The sequence below is a fragment of the Mytilus trossulus genome, chromosome 2 (genome assembly GCF_036588685.1).
Source record: "Mytilus trossulus isolate FHL-02 chromosome 2, PNRI_Mtr1.1.1.hap1, whole genome shotgun sequence".
Lineage (NCBI taxonomy): Eukaryota > Metazoa > Mollusca > Bivalvia > Mytilida > Mytilidae > Mytilus > Mytilus trossulus.
Genome location: NC_086374.1, coordinates 14,206,061 through 14,224,556, shown reverse-complemented (window position 1 = coordinate 14,224,556; position 18,496 = coordinate 14,206,061). Strand labels below are relative to the sequence as shown.

Here is an 18,496-nt window from a genome sequence, read left to right as displayed (position 1 = left end):
TTGTAAATAAACCAGGACTAAATTTAGTATATATGGAGAGGGAAGCTAAACAAAATTGATCTCTCTTTTCTTAATTAAACAAACTTTGTAGAAATAACTGATCATGACATAATTTCTTTTGTAACATGAATCTTCTTTTTTCCTTTGATCTTTTTATGGAATAACACAGAGACGACAAGCACGTACCAAAATGTATGCTCTAAATTGAAGCAACCAAATAATATTGCATGAAAGGTCACATGGGCCTATATAACTCAATGGGAAAACTGCCATGAAATAACCAACAACACTTTAACCAATATTGCACGAGTAAGCTCCGCCTCCTTAGGAAAAGATTACGCCTACAAAAAAAGCACACACAAAAATGTCAATTTTATTAGAATTCTTATAACAAAATACAAATGTTTAAATCTGTGTAGGTTTTCTCCGCCAGACAGACAACCAAAAAAAATGAAACGACTACGCATTAATTTTTTCAAAATAGAACCGATTTTTTTTTACAAATTTTCTTTGTACTTTTGAAACATAAACCTAAAATTGATCAATACATATTGAAATGAAATTTTGATCAAATGCAGAGCTTAGTTAGTGAAAGTTGAAGTTGCAATTTGAAAATTGAACAACCCCTTTAGTATTTGTAACGTCTTTCAAGATTTCTGGTGTGGTCCGTTGACGTTTCATCGGTGGTGTGGCTAACACACTCGTATTTTCAGTAGTCGGTTCATCACTAGAATTTTCCTCGAAAAAGGATACTTCTGCAGTTTCGGTGGCATCTCGAGGAGGATTAAGCACATTTGAAACCTTTTTCTGTATTGTTTCATTTGAAGTTTTGTAGGTTCGGACAGCATTTGATCTGTGCCCCGTTCTACCCATTATCTCCTGTTCCTCGATCCCTGCTTGGTATAGTTGAGTCGCACATGTACGCTTGCCTGAATGATTTGAAAAGTTGCCCTGAATACCACCTTTCTGACAAATTTCCTTCATGAAAAGGTCCAATTTGTTAATGCCAACAGCCTGCTTTCCATATCTAATAGTTTGCTCAGAATTTCCCTCGAGTGGTTTACGGTAAAAGATGCCATCATTACCGAGCGCCTCTAAATATTTCTAAAAATGTGTAGCAATGCATCGAGGACCTACAATGGTAATAGAAAAGTTAATGAAGTTTGCAGATAGATGATTTAAATATAAAACAAGATGAAAATATCTCGTCCATTAAATATTTGACTTTATATTTACGGCAAATTATTAAAAATTAAACTAAAATATAATATACACAAATACACAATATTCTTAGGAATATTACTTGCTTATAGTTACATATTAAATAATAAAGCAACATGAAATTAACAAATAAAACTTATCATGCACAGAACATGTGAAAACTGGATACAATCTATTTAATCCTGTTTTGTAATGGTTGAAAATCACATTTAACAGTATATTTAACATACTGTTAAAAGTACTGACAATGCAATCAAATATGGCTATTCAGCTGACTATATATGCGGTTTGGGTTTTGCTCATTGTTGAAGATGGAACGGGGACCTACAGTTGATAACTTCTATATACAAGTTATTTGGTCTGTGGTGGAGTTTTCTCATTGGCAATTATACAGCATATTCTTACTTATATAAATGTATAACATAAAGAACCATTTAGAAATTACAAATAAATGTCTTACCTTCTTCGGAGTAATGTTTGATATCCTTGTTATCCAGACTAAGATGGGATAAACCTCCTTTGAAAGTTTTTGTACTCCTCCCTATGAAGCGCACATACTTTCCAGTTTGGTCGGTCCCAATTTCAAATTGGGAACAGTCTAGATTACGGTGTTCATCTCGTCCTCGCAAACCAAAAAGTTTGCATGCATAGAAAAAAGCAGTATGCTGACCAGAGCGATACAGAATTCGTCATTCCAAAAACCCCCTTTTGCCACAAATTTTCTTCATCTTGTAGACTGAGAGGATCAGCTCTTTTAACTTTTGTTCCAAACCCTTTTGATAACAATTCTTTCATCCGAGAATCAAGGACGCGTCTGAAAGTAACAAATCTCAAGTCTTTTTCGTCAAGAAAGTTCTTATCATTCACGTTCATGTCCTTGCAATAGCGCAATAATCCACATATTATGCTATAGAGTGACTTGGGGGGATATTCCTCGCCTTTCTTATTACGCACTTCAATCACGAAACGTTGTAGCCAGTGGTTCATTTCGGAAGCTTCGAGCATATGTATGTCAGCAATACTATCGCCATGTTTAGATCTTGCGATTCTCCATTCATTAAAAACACCAATAGACCACTTTGTATTCTTTTTCGTGTTCGCGTTTGTTTGAGACGATATCAGCTTTTCTATATCCTCATCTGAAACTGGTGCAGTGAAACGCACCGGTTCGACATCCTCATCTAAAACGGGTGCGGTAAAACGCACCGGTTCGACATCCTCATCTTTTAAGTCGGTTAGCAAGAAATCTCCTAGCTCAAATGTTCCTAAGTGGTAGTAATCCACAGCCTGTGATACACTCATGTTATAAAATGGTTCCATATTTGAATGAATTTGCGACAGTCTAATATTCTCCTCTATTGTTTCCGACGCATTGGCTAGCGACATGTCTTCCTCGACTTCTTGAAGAACCTGCAAAATAGTAAAAATCGTTTCAAGAGAATGAAATAATTACATTTCCAAAAAAAAGGTCCAATCTGGGGCATATAAATGACATCACATCACAGTAAAAATTTACCGATTCACGATTAGAAGCACATGCATTTTGAACATTAACTTCCCTTTTTGGGGCCCCAAGGTAAAAACAAATATTTTCGCTTGGGGATCTTGAAGATAGTAGAAAAAGGCATGGTATCGACTGATTATTAATTTTTAGGACTTGGTATCAGTTTAATATTGTAGTAAATTGTACATATGGAAAAATAAAAACATTTTTTTTTAACATTTTGGCAAAAAAAGGGGGGTCCGTGCCTCAATATGACAATAATTAGCGTAAATCATTTTATTTCAATTTAAAAAATAATACACACCTGAGAGAGAACCAAATCATCCGTATCTACATTTTCAATTTCAAGCCAATCTGGTAGAGACTCTAAGGGTAGAGAGAATGCGTCTGCCATCATCGCTTCCTTCAGAATCATGCGCTTTGATAGATTTTCGCGCCAAACGTGATTTTTTTTTTGCACGGACTGTCATGGGCGTGTCATTCATGTCACAAATCATTTATAGCAACGCCTTCCTCGTTAGCCAAATAAACTTCTCACGCTACGCGTTCGAAAGTTTATTTGTCTAACTCGGAATACTATGCTATAAATATAACATAATGGTGAAGCTAATGAATACTTATCGTTGTTATTGGTGTTATACAGAAAGAAAATATATATTTCCATCGGTCATGAAATACTGGTACATAAATACATCTAGAAGAACACATTGGTAGTTACTCGAACCTAGACTTAATGTTAATGAAAAGAAAATTATCTCATATTAAGGCATTGTAATTTCAAATCGGTTAGTGCTAAAACTATTCCAGTATCAAAGCTAACAAAACTTTATATGAAGTTCTGGAGAAGGATCGTTTATATGACATGACATTTACATGTCAGTACGATCTGATTTACTTTTTGTGTTTCTTTGGTTCATATGACGTGACTTTTAAAGATCCCAATAATGCGTTATTGTTCTTGTATACGTCATTATTTTATTGTTCTATTATAAAGTTGAAAATACTTTGAACGGCAAAATAATTAAACTAGCGTAGGGGTATTAACCCATATGTGGATTCTTCTTTAAAATAAGTTCTAGATCATTTTTAATCTCGTTCTGTTTCTGAAATCAGTTCTAACATACGTTTGATTTTTTAACCATGTATAACACCATTCCCCATGTGTAATTATAAATGTTTTGAAAAAACATAGAACGGCAAAATTATTTTATATTTCCATATGTGACGTTTACATGTAATGACGTTCAACACGCGAAGCAATGCATGTGTGTTTTTTTGTTTTTTTTTATAGATGCTTTTTGTGCTCTTTATTAAATATTTGTTTGTTTTAAGATTGTGACACAGTGATGACTGATTTACCCATATTTTGACTATTAACCTATAATGTCTGTTTTGTTTACGCATCGTTGTAAATGTAATGGAATTTGATGCGACTGTCATACAAGTGAGAGGTTTAGCGTTTTTTAAACCAGGTTCAATCCACCATTTTCTACATAAGAAAATGCCTGTACCAAGTCAGGAATATGACAGTTGTTATCCATTCATTTTATGTGTTTGAGCTTTTGATTTTGACACTTGATTAGGACTTATATCTAGAAAATGACTACGAGGGTCGGTTGAAACAAAACTTTACAACAAAAGAGATGATTTCAGCTTCCCAATTGTGACCAGTTCAATTTTAAACTAAGAGTTTAGTGAAGATAAAATCATCACTTCTTACATTTTAAGGACACCATCACGAGTTGGTTGACCGTTATGGAATATCTGTTATAAAGATGATATCGGATATGTTACTTATGTCGTAACTACAATCCCGTTCCCTTTTCACGAAAGTGACCTAACGGCCGGCACCAAGTCAGGAATATGACAGTTGTTAACAATTCGTTAGATGTCTGTTTTCATTTGATTTTGTCATTTGATAAGGAACTTTCTGTTTTAAATTTTCCTCGGAGTTCAGTATTTTTGTGATTTTACCTTTCGATATGATTCTATATGGTTAAGAAATTGTTTTCTTTAGTATGCCGATGCTTTTTATATAGTCCATTTAAAGTTTTGTATACTTTTGTAAGATATTAAGGGGAGAATTGAAGCCAAGTTTTATGGTTTATAGAGAGCTGATGCCAATCCTATGTCCGTATAATTATGTGAAACACCTTATGGTGTCTTGTTGGTCTAATATTGTTAATTGTCCGGAATAGAATATGTCAAATATTGTGTTTAGATAAATTTACCAACTAAATGAAGATAGTGGATATTCTTTTAAGTGGATGGTTTGTGTCTGATGTTCTTGAATAAATAGGGTTTTCCAATATTATGAGAAATAATGAGGGTTACAATAAAAATAAAAATATGGTTACAGTTTTTGTTGGGTTCGTGTTGCTTAGTATTAAGTTTCCTATGTTAGGTCTTGTGTACTATCGATCTATGAGTTTGACTGTCCTTGTAGAATCTTTCGCCCCTCTTTTCTTGAGCATCCACAAGAGAATAGTTCGGCAAAATTCAAGGAAACTTTGAATTCTAGAATGGAAAACTATCCGAAAGAATTAAGTTCCACGATTTTAAAGAAAAACTGAATTCGAAGAATACTTATTACCTTCTAAAGATGGTATAGCTCTATGAAGAGTTAGAACTGGTAACCACTCAGACTGATTACTTATAAAACAGATAGAATCATTAAAATTGATAGACAGTTAAAGCACTGTACTTTGTAGCTTTTAACAGATAGACAACTCTAATGAGAAGCATATTGTCTTTTCCAACACCATACTGTATTAATCAGAATTATTTTTACAGAATTTCGTTCTCAAGGTTGATCATTAATTTCTCATCTTTTGATGCTTAGATGTGCATATTTGTCATAAGCAGACTGTTCTTTTATTGAAACACATCTTATTTTATATCATCAGCTTAGTTTTACAAGAAATTAAGATTCATTAAAGGTTGTTTGTATTAAAATGTTCACCCTTGATCCTAGATTAAACCTAATTTGTAATATATGTTTTGTTTTGTTTTATTGTTAAGTTAGGTTATAATTTGGGTTACTAGTAACTAATCCAACATAATTAGAGACCATTTACTTAACTATGCTTCAGTAAGGAAAAAAATGCTATTCCTCTAATATGAAGCTCTTCAAAATGGATGGAACTAAAATTCAACTGTAAATAAAGGCAACCGTAGTATACCGCTGTTTGAAGGTCATAAAACGATTGCGAGAAAACAAATCCTGGTAACAAACTAAACCACGAAACAACAGGAACACTGAAGTGCAACTAAAAAACAAACGACAATGTAACACACAGAGACACGAAGTATAAGATAACAACTGCCATTTTCCTGACTTGGTACGGGACATTTTAAGAAAAAAAAATGGTGGATTGATTGATCCAGGTTTTGTGGCTGGTCAAACCACTCAATGGGTATTTCTCGTATCGGTTAGAAGTTTATTTCTCTATCCCTTTAAATACTTCATTTTTACACATCCCGCGTGTTATTGTGCTATGGTCTTTTTTTGTATTCATGCTTTTCATTATTGCTTTGAATCTGTCTACATGCCATTTTGTTTTTCTTTGTTGAAATAGTTATGTATTTCTATGGTGATAAAGAATTATAACACAATGTTGATTTTTGTACCCCAGTTTTTAACAATTTCAACTAATATGTTTATTTTGCGCACACAATGTTGTCAATAAAATACATATAATCTATGTCTTTTTCATCTTGCAAAGTATAGGAAACCCTCTGACTTTTCTACCCATCACACACAAGTTTTCCCCATTCAAACAAATGGAAATAACTTTAAAGAATTGATTCAGCTTTGTCTCATTTAAAAGTTACCGCATTCCGTCCTTTTTTCCTCGAACGTGACATTATTACGGAACACCATTTATATTTTCATACGCAAACAATACGACAGGTGCAACAGGTGGATCAGGATCTGCGTACACTTCCGATCGTACCAAAGAACACCCCCGACTTTTTGTGGGGGGGTCATTTTGTTTAGTTTTTTTCGTGATCTACTTTGTAGACGGTTGTTTGACTTTTGATCGGTTATTTTTGTTTTTTGCCATTACATTGTCAGTTTGAATATTCTTTTGTTCTCTTAAGCTGTCGTCTCTCCCTATATCAAAGATTAAAGAAAATGAGTATGGAAACGTTTATACAACACTAAAAACATGTATTAAACCGGTTGATGAAAGGTGTTCATGAGGGTCTGGTAATATCTAGTTCGAAAGGGAAATGACGAAACGCCAGGAAAATAAGGTCTTAATCATTCACACACACTTAACAGAGTTATGAAAGGGCTTCGTTTTATCATGTTTTACATTGAATTGAAACTTAATTCATATCATTAAATCGTTTAATTTCATCAGAAAGAAATCAGAAAAATAATTTATAATTTATTTGGCATAAAAAGGAAACGGAAAGTCCCTTTTCAAATGGCAACATCAAAAGCTCAAACACATCAGACGAATATATAATAACTCTCATATTCCTAACTTGGTACAGGCATTTTTTTTCAAGTGCAGAAAACGATGGAATAAACCTTGATTTAAAGCTAGCTAAACCTCTCATTTCTATAACAAACTCATTAAATTCCATAATATTGATGTTTGAACAAAACAAACAGACACAAAAGGTAAAAATGTCAAAAATAGGGGTGTAGCAGTCAACATGTTTTTAAACGGAGAATGAATATAGGTGTCGGACATCTTCACAGCTTTTTTAATATTTTACCTAAAGTATAATTAATTTTTTTTTAAACCACGATCACGAATGCATATGGTATATATATATATTATATGTATTTTATTTTGGCAACCTTACCATTTAAACAATGATTGATACTAGTATTTGATTTCATCAAAATTGTTTTAATGTAATTTTATCTTCCATTTATGGCAATTTTATGTATATTGTATATGTTAAGTATGAATGAAATTTGGGGGGTCTGCATCGGTTTTTACTTACTTATGTTCAACTATGTATACCATACTAAAACCTGGATATAAAGCTGGTTGTTGGGTAAAACTTTTCAGTATTTGCTAATAGATGTAATATTCGGTGACTACAGCGAGAATGATATTTTTGAAGGGATGAACTAGTCCAGGATATCTTCTTTTTTTTATAACGTGCTTATCACTTTAGATCATTGTAAGTTTCGATTGAAAAAACTCAAATTTTCAAACGTTATAATAAGCCGGTTTTGTTTTATTTTTTTTAACTTTCAAACAAATACGAATGATTAAATGTTTAATCCCCTGTCTTCATTGATACCCCCATGTGTCGTACATTGGGATTTCTTTTGTGCAGCTTATCCATTTTAATCAGATTTAGATTGAAAACTTTTAATTATTTTGAAATACATAAACGATGCATTGTTTAGTATACTTGGTTATGTGTGTGGTATTACCCCGCATTAGTGATTGTAATCTTAATAAACTTATATTATTGATTGGACTGGATTGTTGTACATGTATGTGTTTGCTTTGATAATTATCAATGAATGTGAGTATGCTAGCTTCTCTGTATCTTTTGTGTTGATGGTCAATGCTGCGAACTGACGTGGTGGCCTTCATTCATCTCAGATAGATGATCCTGGTCACTAGCATGTTCTAGTTACTATATTTTATGAAGTTTATGTCTAGATATTAATAATTGAAGCATTATTCATTATCAAATGTTTACAAGTATAAAATTGGTGCAACGATACTGATAAAAGATGCACATATAGATGAATATAATGAGATTTCATCGGATGTATAAGATATAATTTCACTTATTCGTTTATATCGTTTTTGGTAAACTATCTTTTTTGGTAAACTATCGTTGCATGCGATATATGTGTTGTCGAGCATAAGTTCCGAATGCAGAAACAAGCGATGATCTCCAAGATCTAATATTTATTGATGCGTTCCTATATAAATGAAAATATTTCTTGCTTTTCATTTTTTCTGGTGTGCTTTAATTGTCTATATGCCTTTTTGTGCTTTTTTGTTGTTTGGGATTATAACACAATGTTGACTGCTGTATCCCCTATTTTTGTCATTTTTACCTATTACGATTGTTTTGTTGTATTCACACATCGTTGTCAATATAATGGAATTTGATGCGACTTTCGTACAAGTAAGAGTTTTAGCTAGCTATAAAACCAAATCTAATCCACCATTTTATACATAAGAAAATGTCTGTACCAAGTCACGAATATGACAGTTGTTATCCATTCGTTTGATGTTTTTGAGCTTTAATTTTGACATTTGCTTTGGGACTTTCTGTTTTGAATTATCCTCGGGGTTCATTATTTTTGTGAATTTACTTTTCATTTTGTTGATTGTTACCTGACGAATTATAATAGCTGAAAATAAAACGTCTTAAGAATTAAGTTTTAAGTGCACAAAAACTAAAAGGTTGCTTTCATTTATAGTTAAAGTAATATATGAAAACGTAATTGTTTATTAGAATTTCGATAAAATAAAGGGACTCATTCTTCCATAAACCAATTTACACCATTGGTATTTAAAATTGATCATCCAGAATGATTCCTTGTCAATTAGACAAATAAATATACTTATAATATGATAGCTTCGATATTAATTCTCTTGTAACTGTCCTCAAACCACGTGAACAACATATGACCTAACACGATACGCTATATACTAGATAGAAAACAGCGTAAGTGCTTGCATATAAACAATTTACAGCAAAAAGATGTTAAAATAGGAACACAAACACACACAATATTACGTCATCAATATCGTAAATAAAGGGAGGGTTTGATTAAAAAAAAGACCGAACGTCATACGAGCGTATAACACTAAATTTGATGTTAGTAAAAATGTGAAAAATCTATGATTTTTATTTGATTCATTATAAATATCATATGACTTCTAGGTTTTTTTACGCTACTGTCATTTAATTGATATGTATTCATATAACCAGTATGAAATGATAGTGTATAATGATTTACAAAAAATAGTTTTGTCAGATAACAAAATATGAATAATGTTTCAACTGTTTAAATCATTAAAACACGGATTCGATCTATGAAAGTAGAGTAAAAGTGTATATATATAAAACTTCATTACATATAGTCCACTGCATTTCATTTGATAAAACAAAAGACTGAAATGGATATCTTTCTCTAACAAGAAAAGTAAAGCTTTTCTATTCTATCAGTCAAACGTGCTATTACGTTACGTTACCAACAACTACGCAATATTAACATTTTGTAATGGCGATATTTTATTGGAATTATTTACAAAATTTGCATGATTCTTGGAAGAGAAAGGGGAAGATGGCTTGAAAAAACATGTGATGGTAAATATCTCTGTATAGTCATGATTTATGTAACCTTAATTTTCTATTTCCAATACAATTGAAGAATGTTCAAGTTGAATTCCAGTCTTGTTGTTAAGTCACGTGATCATTTGGCTTTTTTTATTATTATGGAATACAAAATATATGTTTAACGATGAAGGTAAGGTGTGTTAAAGACAACATTCAAAGAACTTTGGGGGTTTTCAATGCACTTCACCTTTGTACTTTTTTAGGCCTTTTGGGTTTTTTTTCATTCGAGTGTCATAGAAGAGTCTTGGGTAGACAAAACGTGCACGTCTGATGTACGAAATGTTAAGGCTGGTATTTATGATGAGTATCATGACATCCATGGAGTCAATTCAAATGCTGGTAAAGAATTTGTTCCGAGAGTAGGACATGACCTTTAATTTATATATCAAAAATAAGATATGGTATCATGGCGTAATGAGACAACTCTTGTAAGAGAACAACGTGCCAATGAAATCAAAAAAAGGTCACCATACGGCTTTCATAGCCAGCTATAAAAGACCCCGAAATTACAAATGTAAAAAGATTCAAACGAGAAAACCAAACGCCTGATTTGTGTATAATAAACGAAAAATCGATATTTACCACACAGCAACAAATGACTACCACTGAACAACAGGCTCCTGACTTGAGACAGATACCTATAGAATATAACAGGGTTAAACATGTTAGCGGGCGCCCAACCCTCCCCTACCCTGGAACAGTGGTGTAATAGTACAACATAAAAAACACTTTAAAAATCAGATATAAAAGGCTTAACTCATCAGAGAAATACAAACAGAAATACATCTAACTAAAACACAGAGTGGACGTGGATGGGTACTTGTACATCCCAATAACTGAAAAATATTCAGAATTATAAATTGAATATGTCACTATTTCTTTCAAGGAAGAGCACCAATGAGATCAAGAAACCGGATGTCTACATTAGTGCATCAATAAAAAGTTTTAATTCTGAGCTTTGGTTTTACGCCGATTGCCATGGCATTTCATTTTCATAAGCGCCAAAATAAAAAAAAATCTTTGCGCCTTATATCATGATATTTCATTTGTACCACAATACATATTTCAATTAAGCAAAAATAATACATTAATTTTCATTGGAGACAATAATGATTACCTATATTAAAAGAAACTTTTTATAATAATGTTACAACTTAGTTATTGTTGATACATTGTAACACATCATAGCATATTATTCATCTTAAATCAAATTCACAAATGAACAAACAATGAAAAGTTTATACACATGCATGTAATTCTTTATTACAATTTCTCTAATTCTATGGAAATTTATCCCTTTCCGAACCCATTGTATAAAAAAATTTAATCAACGTGTGGTTGACGGTGATCTCAACAGATCATTGGATTATTTTAAGGGTCATGACCTTTTTAGCTAACTGGATGAATCAAAATATGCTATAACAGGTGTTAATGAAATTGACAACTTCGTGCAATGTGAAAGGCACTCGAAGGGGATTTTCAGTTTACAAAAAAAAAGAAAATTTATTTTTTAATCATTAGAGAAACAGATTCTCACATAGTTACTCGTGGATTATCGGATTTATCCAATCTCGATAGTTAAATTATGAGGCGGCTCGGACTTTAAAATTGATTATTTAACTATCTCGATTGGATAAATCCGATAATCCACTGGTACCAATGTAAGAATCTATATTTCTCCAAAATCTGATGCATGATTCACCAAACGATTAATTACGGTATATTCATGTTTATTATGCGTGTTCTATTTTATCCGAATTTGTTATTTAGATAAATTAAATCAAAATGTAGTTTTTTTATTTGTGTTTTGCACCTTAGTTTTGAATTGATTGGAATTTAAAAAAATAGAATAACCAAAAATAGAATAACCATTCTATTATCTTTATTTTGTCGTCAAAACTATTAGACATTCGTCTATCGTAATATGTGCTAATGTGGTATTTCCCAGCTCTCGACATATAATATGTTTTCTAAAAATCTACTTTAGTCTTTTAGTCACAGAAAAAAATGTCGTATCAAACTCAATAAAATTAAAAATGGAAATGGGGAATGTGTAAAAGCGAAATCAACCCGATCAAAGAACAGAAAACAGCATGTTATATTTAGAGAAATTACCGTTCAAATTATAATGTATGGTATTAATATATCACAGTGAAATGAAATATAAATAGGAAACATGCTTTTTTTAAAGATACATCTTGGTTTTTTTTATCTTTCACAATTACATTAAATAAACATATTTTCAGATTCTTGTATTCCTGTGTGTTGCGTCCTGTAAACATCAGCTAATGATTTGAAGTGTTGACAACATAGACTGCCGAAATAATGCCTCCGACAACACATTTAGCATTTAATCGGAAGAAACAGACGATAGATCACTTGTCGTTGGAGCGACCCCAGGATCTGCAGCGATTTTATGAATCGGTTGAGCTGGGTCTAAAAAGAATCGAATACCGACTCATACGATTAGAAAATTCGTTTAGTGGTTCCGATAAACGTTATGAGGAAGAAGTACGGAAATACCTACCATCTATACAGACGATTATGCGATACATCAAAAAACCGGTTATCTTAACCAAAGTAGATGTTCAAGACTTGTTTGATTCTTATGAGCAGGCTCTTGGAGATCCAACCATGGAAGTCAAATTCGATATGGAATCGGTTAGATTAGTGCAGGATTGTGTAAATAAAATTCTTAATTTTTTACGAAGTGGGTTTGAAGAAGTAGTAGATAGTTTGTCACTTATTTTAAATTTCATGAAAAAATACTGTTTAAGCTTTTGTAGTGTGAAGGGCGACTCCTTACTAGAAACCGCCATTAACTATGAAAAAACAAGAAGAGAATTTGTTCTGGCTGTAAGTACAAATTTAACAGATATTTCCGCTATGGCTGACAAATTTGAATCTGAAAATGGAATAAAGTTGTCGGACTTTGGTTCCGTTGCTCGTGGTTATGCGGAACGTATGGAAGCTAAATATGCGCCATATTTGTTCATGTTTGTTCAAGCCGTTCAAAATGTCAAAGACAGTATAGCAGAAGTGCGTAGATGGATACAGGAAGACGATAGTTATTCTACATATATTCAACTAGACATCGTAGAAAAGGAGAAAGAACGTGACGAAGTTCAACGGACTTTACGGGATCTTCAAGTTAGGTGTTCAGCTCTCGACCACAGACGTAAAGTTTGTAAGAGAGATATAAGTGAATGTGTTAGTGAATTAAGACGGTTGGCAAATAAAGAAAAATCGCTTAAATCTCAAGAGGAATGTATACTTGAAGAGCTGAGAGACATTGAAATGGACATCGAGGTAAAAGAAATTCGGAAAGAAGAAAGGAAAAAAGTGCTTCAGTATGCAACTAAGAAAGAACGTGAAAAATATGATCGTTTAATTAGCGAACTAGAAAGTTTAAAGACAAAGCAACCCGGCTTGGAGAGAAAAGCTGACGATATCAAAAGAAAATTAGAATTTCTAAGATTTCGACGTGAATTGAAACACAAACGTGAAGAGCAATTGAAGGAAATAACAGCTGATTATACAGCTGCAGACAAAGAACTAAGAAAACGAGAGAAAGAAAATGAAAGACTTCAAAATGCTGTTCTTAAACTTCGTGAAATTCATCGTTATAAAACTAGTCCCGAGGTGCTAAAGAAATTATTTTACAATATGCCGCTTAGTCATAGTAAAAACAAAAAAGGCAAACGAAAAGGCACATTAGGTAAGACGATACAGTTACAGGTTTTTATGCCCAATTTATGGGCATTATGTTTTCTTGTCTGTGCGTCCGTTCGTTTGTTCGTCCGTCTGTCCCTTTTCAGGTTAAAAGCTTTGGTCAAGGTTGTTTTTGATAAAGTTGAAGTCCAATCAACTTGAAAATTATTACACATGTTTCCTATGATATGATCTTTCCTAATTTTAATGCCAAATTCGAGTTTTTCCCCCATTTTCACGGTCCACTGAAAATAATAGTGCGGATGGGGCATCTGTGTACTAGGGACACATTCTTGTTTTTATATTATATAGAGAATTAATCTTGTCGGACCTCCCTCTGTAAACAAAACATCTATGAAATATTCAAATTTGGCAAATACCAGACGGGGACCTATCGCTTTTGTGTTCCCTATTTCATTCTTCTCAGGATATCGTACAATCCTTTTTTTACTTGTTTCAGTTACTAACTTTGCCCCGGTCTCGTCACCGTCGTTATGTATATCCAACATTGATACGTTTTACAAGAACCAATCAACTCTTCTTCTGTGAATTGCTCCTCTCAATGTATTTAAAGTTCTTTTTCAGATTTCTGTTTGGCTTACTAGCTAAAAAAAATCGCATCATTGTGACACACAACTGATGTTTTGCAAAAGTGGTAATCACAATTAATATAATGACGATATAAGAAAAACTGTAATTGTTTTTAAAAAATATAGTTATAGGTCTCCTTTTATCTATTGAAATTGAGGATGGAAATGGGGAATGTGTTAAAGAGACAACAACCCGACCATAGAAAAAACAACAGCAGAAGGTCACTAACAGGTCTTCAATTTTATTGTACACATAAATATCCAAAATACTTGTAGGTTAAATGATGTGTTTAAACGCTTATTCACTCGGCCCCCAAATATTTAATTAATGTTCATTCGGTGGTATTTGAATTCTTTATTACAGATATTTCAGAAAGTCCAAGTTTAACCACCCCAACACCAGTGGTGTTGTATTCAGGTAAAAAAAATCACGAAACTAACAATGCCTTCATGATTAAGTACTAAGCTAACTCCGCTAATACATGACAATGCATGCATGACTAAGTACTAAGCTAACTCTGCTAATACATGACTCTATGTCCCTTTTTTTTTTTTTTAACAAATTCGCATAATCACAGATTTGATACATGTAACTATATAGGTATTATACTATAAGAACCAAAATTTGGACGATTGCACAATCTGTTGTATTACGATGGCAATTGTAAATTCAGATACCAACTATATCGTGTCTGCAGTACCAATAGTCGGACATAAGTGTGTAAACGGCCTGTTGCTTCTAACATTTTGTTCGTTTAATCCTGCCTTTAGAAGGCTCACAAAACACAACTGCAGCTACCACACTTTTATCTTACAAAGACTTCATACTAACTAAATACGATTGTATATCTAAAAATACTTTAATCAATTTGACGACATTCATCTTTTATTACTTATCAGACTACATCATTGAATGACCATAGCAGTTCAGTTTTTGATCATTTAATTGTTTTTATTATCTTAGAATTTATAAAAGATGAAGATAATTCATTGGGTGTCTTTAACTGATCAAGTGATTTTCTAACGTGCAAATCTGTCTGTTATACAAGTGCCCATATATACAGGGGGCTTGTCTATCAATTTTGTGCACAGTATAAAACATTTTTATTTTATTTTTTTATCCCATTGTATTGAACAAAACAGTGACAATTTTAAACTTTTTGTATTTCAATGACAGACAGAAATAAACTACAACCATTGAATTACAAACTCATAACTTCAACCAGGAACATAGCATGTGACGGGGTTGAACATGTTTGTATGCGATCTACCCTGTCCCTAACTGTGGGCGGCAGTGTAAAAGCACAATATAACAACAAAGTGAACAAATCAATTATTATAAATGACTCGATTTGTGCCATGCAAAGCACAAAATAGAACTAACAATAGCCAAAATACACAATGTGAAGAAACTGGAAGATAGCTCAGTTTGCTTATAACAATTAATAGATATACAGTATACTTACTCCCTGACTAAAGTAATAATCAGCTATAGCACATCTAACAGATTCGGCGTAAAGACGCAATGAATTGTCTTGAAACACGACCTAGTGTTCTTCCATAATATAAGTACATAACTATATTTTAACCGGATGTAGGAACATAAGATTTCATAGATGTATAACAATGTATATTAAGTTCTGTTTTAATTCATCCAGAAAAATCAATATAAGTACCGATAAAAACAATATTCAAATATCTCACTACGGTTTTTAATTGACATCCTTTAGGGCTAAGTTTCTTCATAGGATCAATGCATGTAAATACACATTTAGATTGCCCAGCGTCAATTGCCATTTGACTTTAGAAAGTTTCGTTTGTTCTGTCAAAGTCACATTGTTTTTGTTTTTATTTTTCAAAACACATCCTACATTGTTCATCTTTATTTTCAAATTTCCATATTGAAATTTTAGTAAAGATATTTCAATATAAAAATGTTGAAATAGAAATTTTGATGCATAAATTTTAGTATCGAAGTTTTTAAGAAGGAGATGATTTAAAACAAGATTATTTCAAATTTTGAAAAAGTGATTAAAGTAGTCCAAAATTTAAAAAAAAATCGAATCAATGACTAGCAAATGTTGTAAATGATGTTTGTCCATCTGAAATACTTACAAAAGTAGACTCCGCTGTTGATTTTATGCTAATGATGTAATATTAGTTTTAAGAACAAATGATGCATTGCTTAACATATAATTTTCGCCTGTATGTAGTAAAAATAGTTATTTCCGTAACTATTTCTTAATTTTTAAGCTGTATAAAAATATCGGTTTAAATATTTTTTGATATGACATCCTTATTTTAAAATTCGTGTATTTAGAAGCGTAATTAGTGAATTGAAATCTACATTTGTCTTATAACTATAATCATTGAAATCAGATTTGTATCTGAAAACAAGCGCATATCGAATTATCGGAACTACCCCGTGAGTATGAGGAATACCATCATCAAGGGGGAAAATTAACTATCTAAAAGGAAATTCATTATATTTATACTTTTGTAGCAAAATCAACAAGATATATAAAGTATCAACAAGGACTATTTATGTTTGATTCAGTCAGTTTAGATTGCTAATTTCATAAATATATGATCGTTTGAATATCTACAATTTACTCTTTTAAATGTATTGCTAAAATACATATTTAGTGTTGTGTTTTACTTATGGGTTTTTGTATATTTTTTTTTATAGAAATTACGAGTCATAACAGTACAGGAACAATCTCCCAAAAAGAAGGGCACATGTAGTCCCCATTGGAATACAATTTATAAAAATCAATAACCTGATCTTTTGGCGGTGAAAGGTTGGCATGAGCGCTCACAATCATGCTTACCTGACACCGTCATATCATGAATGTGCTTGTCCTAAGTCAGGAGCCCGTAATTTAGTGGTTAACGTTAGTTGCTATATATTTTATTTTTTTATTTTTCGATTATTCTTTTGTCCGTCTCTTCGTTTTCTCTGTTTGATTTATATTTCATTTGTCATGCAATGACCTTTTGTAGCTTACAATGCAGTTCGGACGTTTTTTATTATGGAAGACTAAATTGTGACCTATAGTTCCTACTCATTTGCTCTCTGATGAAGAGTTATTTCATTGGTACTCATGTCATATCTTCTTACTTTTATGATAATAATACGCTTCATTATAATTTCATAAAAAAAAAAATCTGAGGTGAAAATGAATTAATATTAATATATAATAAATATTTCATTGTTTTACAGATAAACTGGAGAAAGCATGTCGTGTGGTGGCACAGTCAATAGAGAAGGAATGGGTTCCTCTTTATCGTATGTTACCCTTTCATCCCCCAAGGGGAGAAGAAAACTTGCGTGTTGACATCGATGACATCATAACAAACTTCATGCGTGAAAATCAGGAAGTGCAGGCAAAACAAGCATTATTAAGATGGCGTCGTGTTCACACCAGAGCAACTCTCGAAGATTTAACGAACACATTGATGTATATGAAGAGAAGGGACATTGTTGAGAAAATAGGCGAAGAAATAGCAAAGAAAAAATCCTCCCAAAGCGAGAAAAAACAGCCACCGCAGCGGTCAGTGCGCGTAACGAAATTAGCAGTAGGTCATCCTATGAAATTAAAACTTGCATCGACAGCTGCTATTCATTAGATATCATTTTAAAATCGGTGAATGGCGGAACACATGAATTATTAACTACATATTATTTTGTTTATTAAAATATAAAATTATTGTGAGCATTTTCATATATATTTAAAGCTTAGCGAATTAGTCCCGTTGTTAAATGTATACATTCATATATTGTCATAATTCCGATGCTGACAAGGATAACTACGACTGGTCTGTTGTTCCTTCGATTGGTCGTTTATATGGACCCATAGAATAATTATAGCGGAAAGATCAAGTTAAAATCGTGGTGAAATATGCTTTTTATAATTTTGTAAATTTGAGATTGAAAAAAAAATGATATAGTTAGAGCTCAGTAAAGTGAGCAGTAGGAAGTTGTTCACTATACATGTTTGGGACACCTACATATTAACCCTAGTCTTTATATATTAGACTGTTGAATAAAAGTATGTCGTAATAAAGGTGTGTCGGAATAACGAGGTTGTCTTGATACACATATATCATGTATATGAAGTCCAGA

General features: G+C 32.4%; 1 protein-coding gene and 1 pseudogene across 3 annotated transcripts; one reads left to right on the top strand and one right to left on the bottom strand.

Annotated features, from left to right (window-relative positions):
• Positions 1-115: 115 nt before the first annotated feature.
• On the bottom strand, positions 116-3,316 carry LOC134706557 (uncharacterized; annotated as a pseudogene).
• Positions 3,317-8,123: 4,807 nt separating this feature from the next.
• LOC134706556 (myosin-11-like) lies at positions 8,124-18,081 on the top strand. 3 transcript variants are annotated; one of them, XM_063565585.1, is made up of 4 exons: positions 8,124-8,230; positions 12,316-13,787; positions 14,735-14,788; positions 17,594-18,081. In XM_063565585.1, the coding sequence occupies exons 2-4, from the start codon at positions 12,395-12,397 to the stop codon at positions 17,998-18,000; spliced, it is 1,854 nt and encodes a 617-aa protein (XP_063421655.1). In that variant the 5' UTR covers positions 8,124-8,230; positions 12,316-12,394; the 3' UTR covers positions 18,001-18,081. The 3 variants fall into 3 exon arrangements, with proteins under 3 accessions (XP_063421655.1, XP_063421657.1, XP_063421656.1); XM_063565586.1 differs by lacking the exon at positions 8,124-8,230 and adding an exon at positions 9,925-10,039; XM_063565587.1 differs by lacking the exon at positions 14,735-14,788.
• Positions 18,082-18,496: the final 415 nt, after the last annotated feature.

Bases quoted from the DNA above. Each gene is read 5' to 3' on its own strand.
- LOC134706556 (XM_063565585.1), top strand. From the start codon at position 12,395: ATGCCTCCGACAACACATTTAGCATTTAATCGGAAGAAACAGACGATA. The intron at 13,788-14,734 runs GTAAGACGATAC...TCTTTATTACAG, and splicing joins CAAACGAAAAGGCACATTAG to ATATTTCAGAAAGTCCAAGT. The intron at 14,789-17,593 runs GTAAAAAAAATC...ATTGTTTTACAG, and splicing joins ACCAGTGGTGTTGTATTCAG to ATAAACTGGAGAAAGCATGT.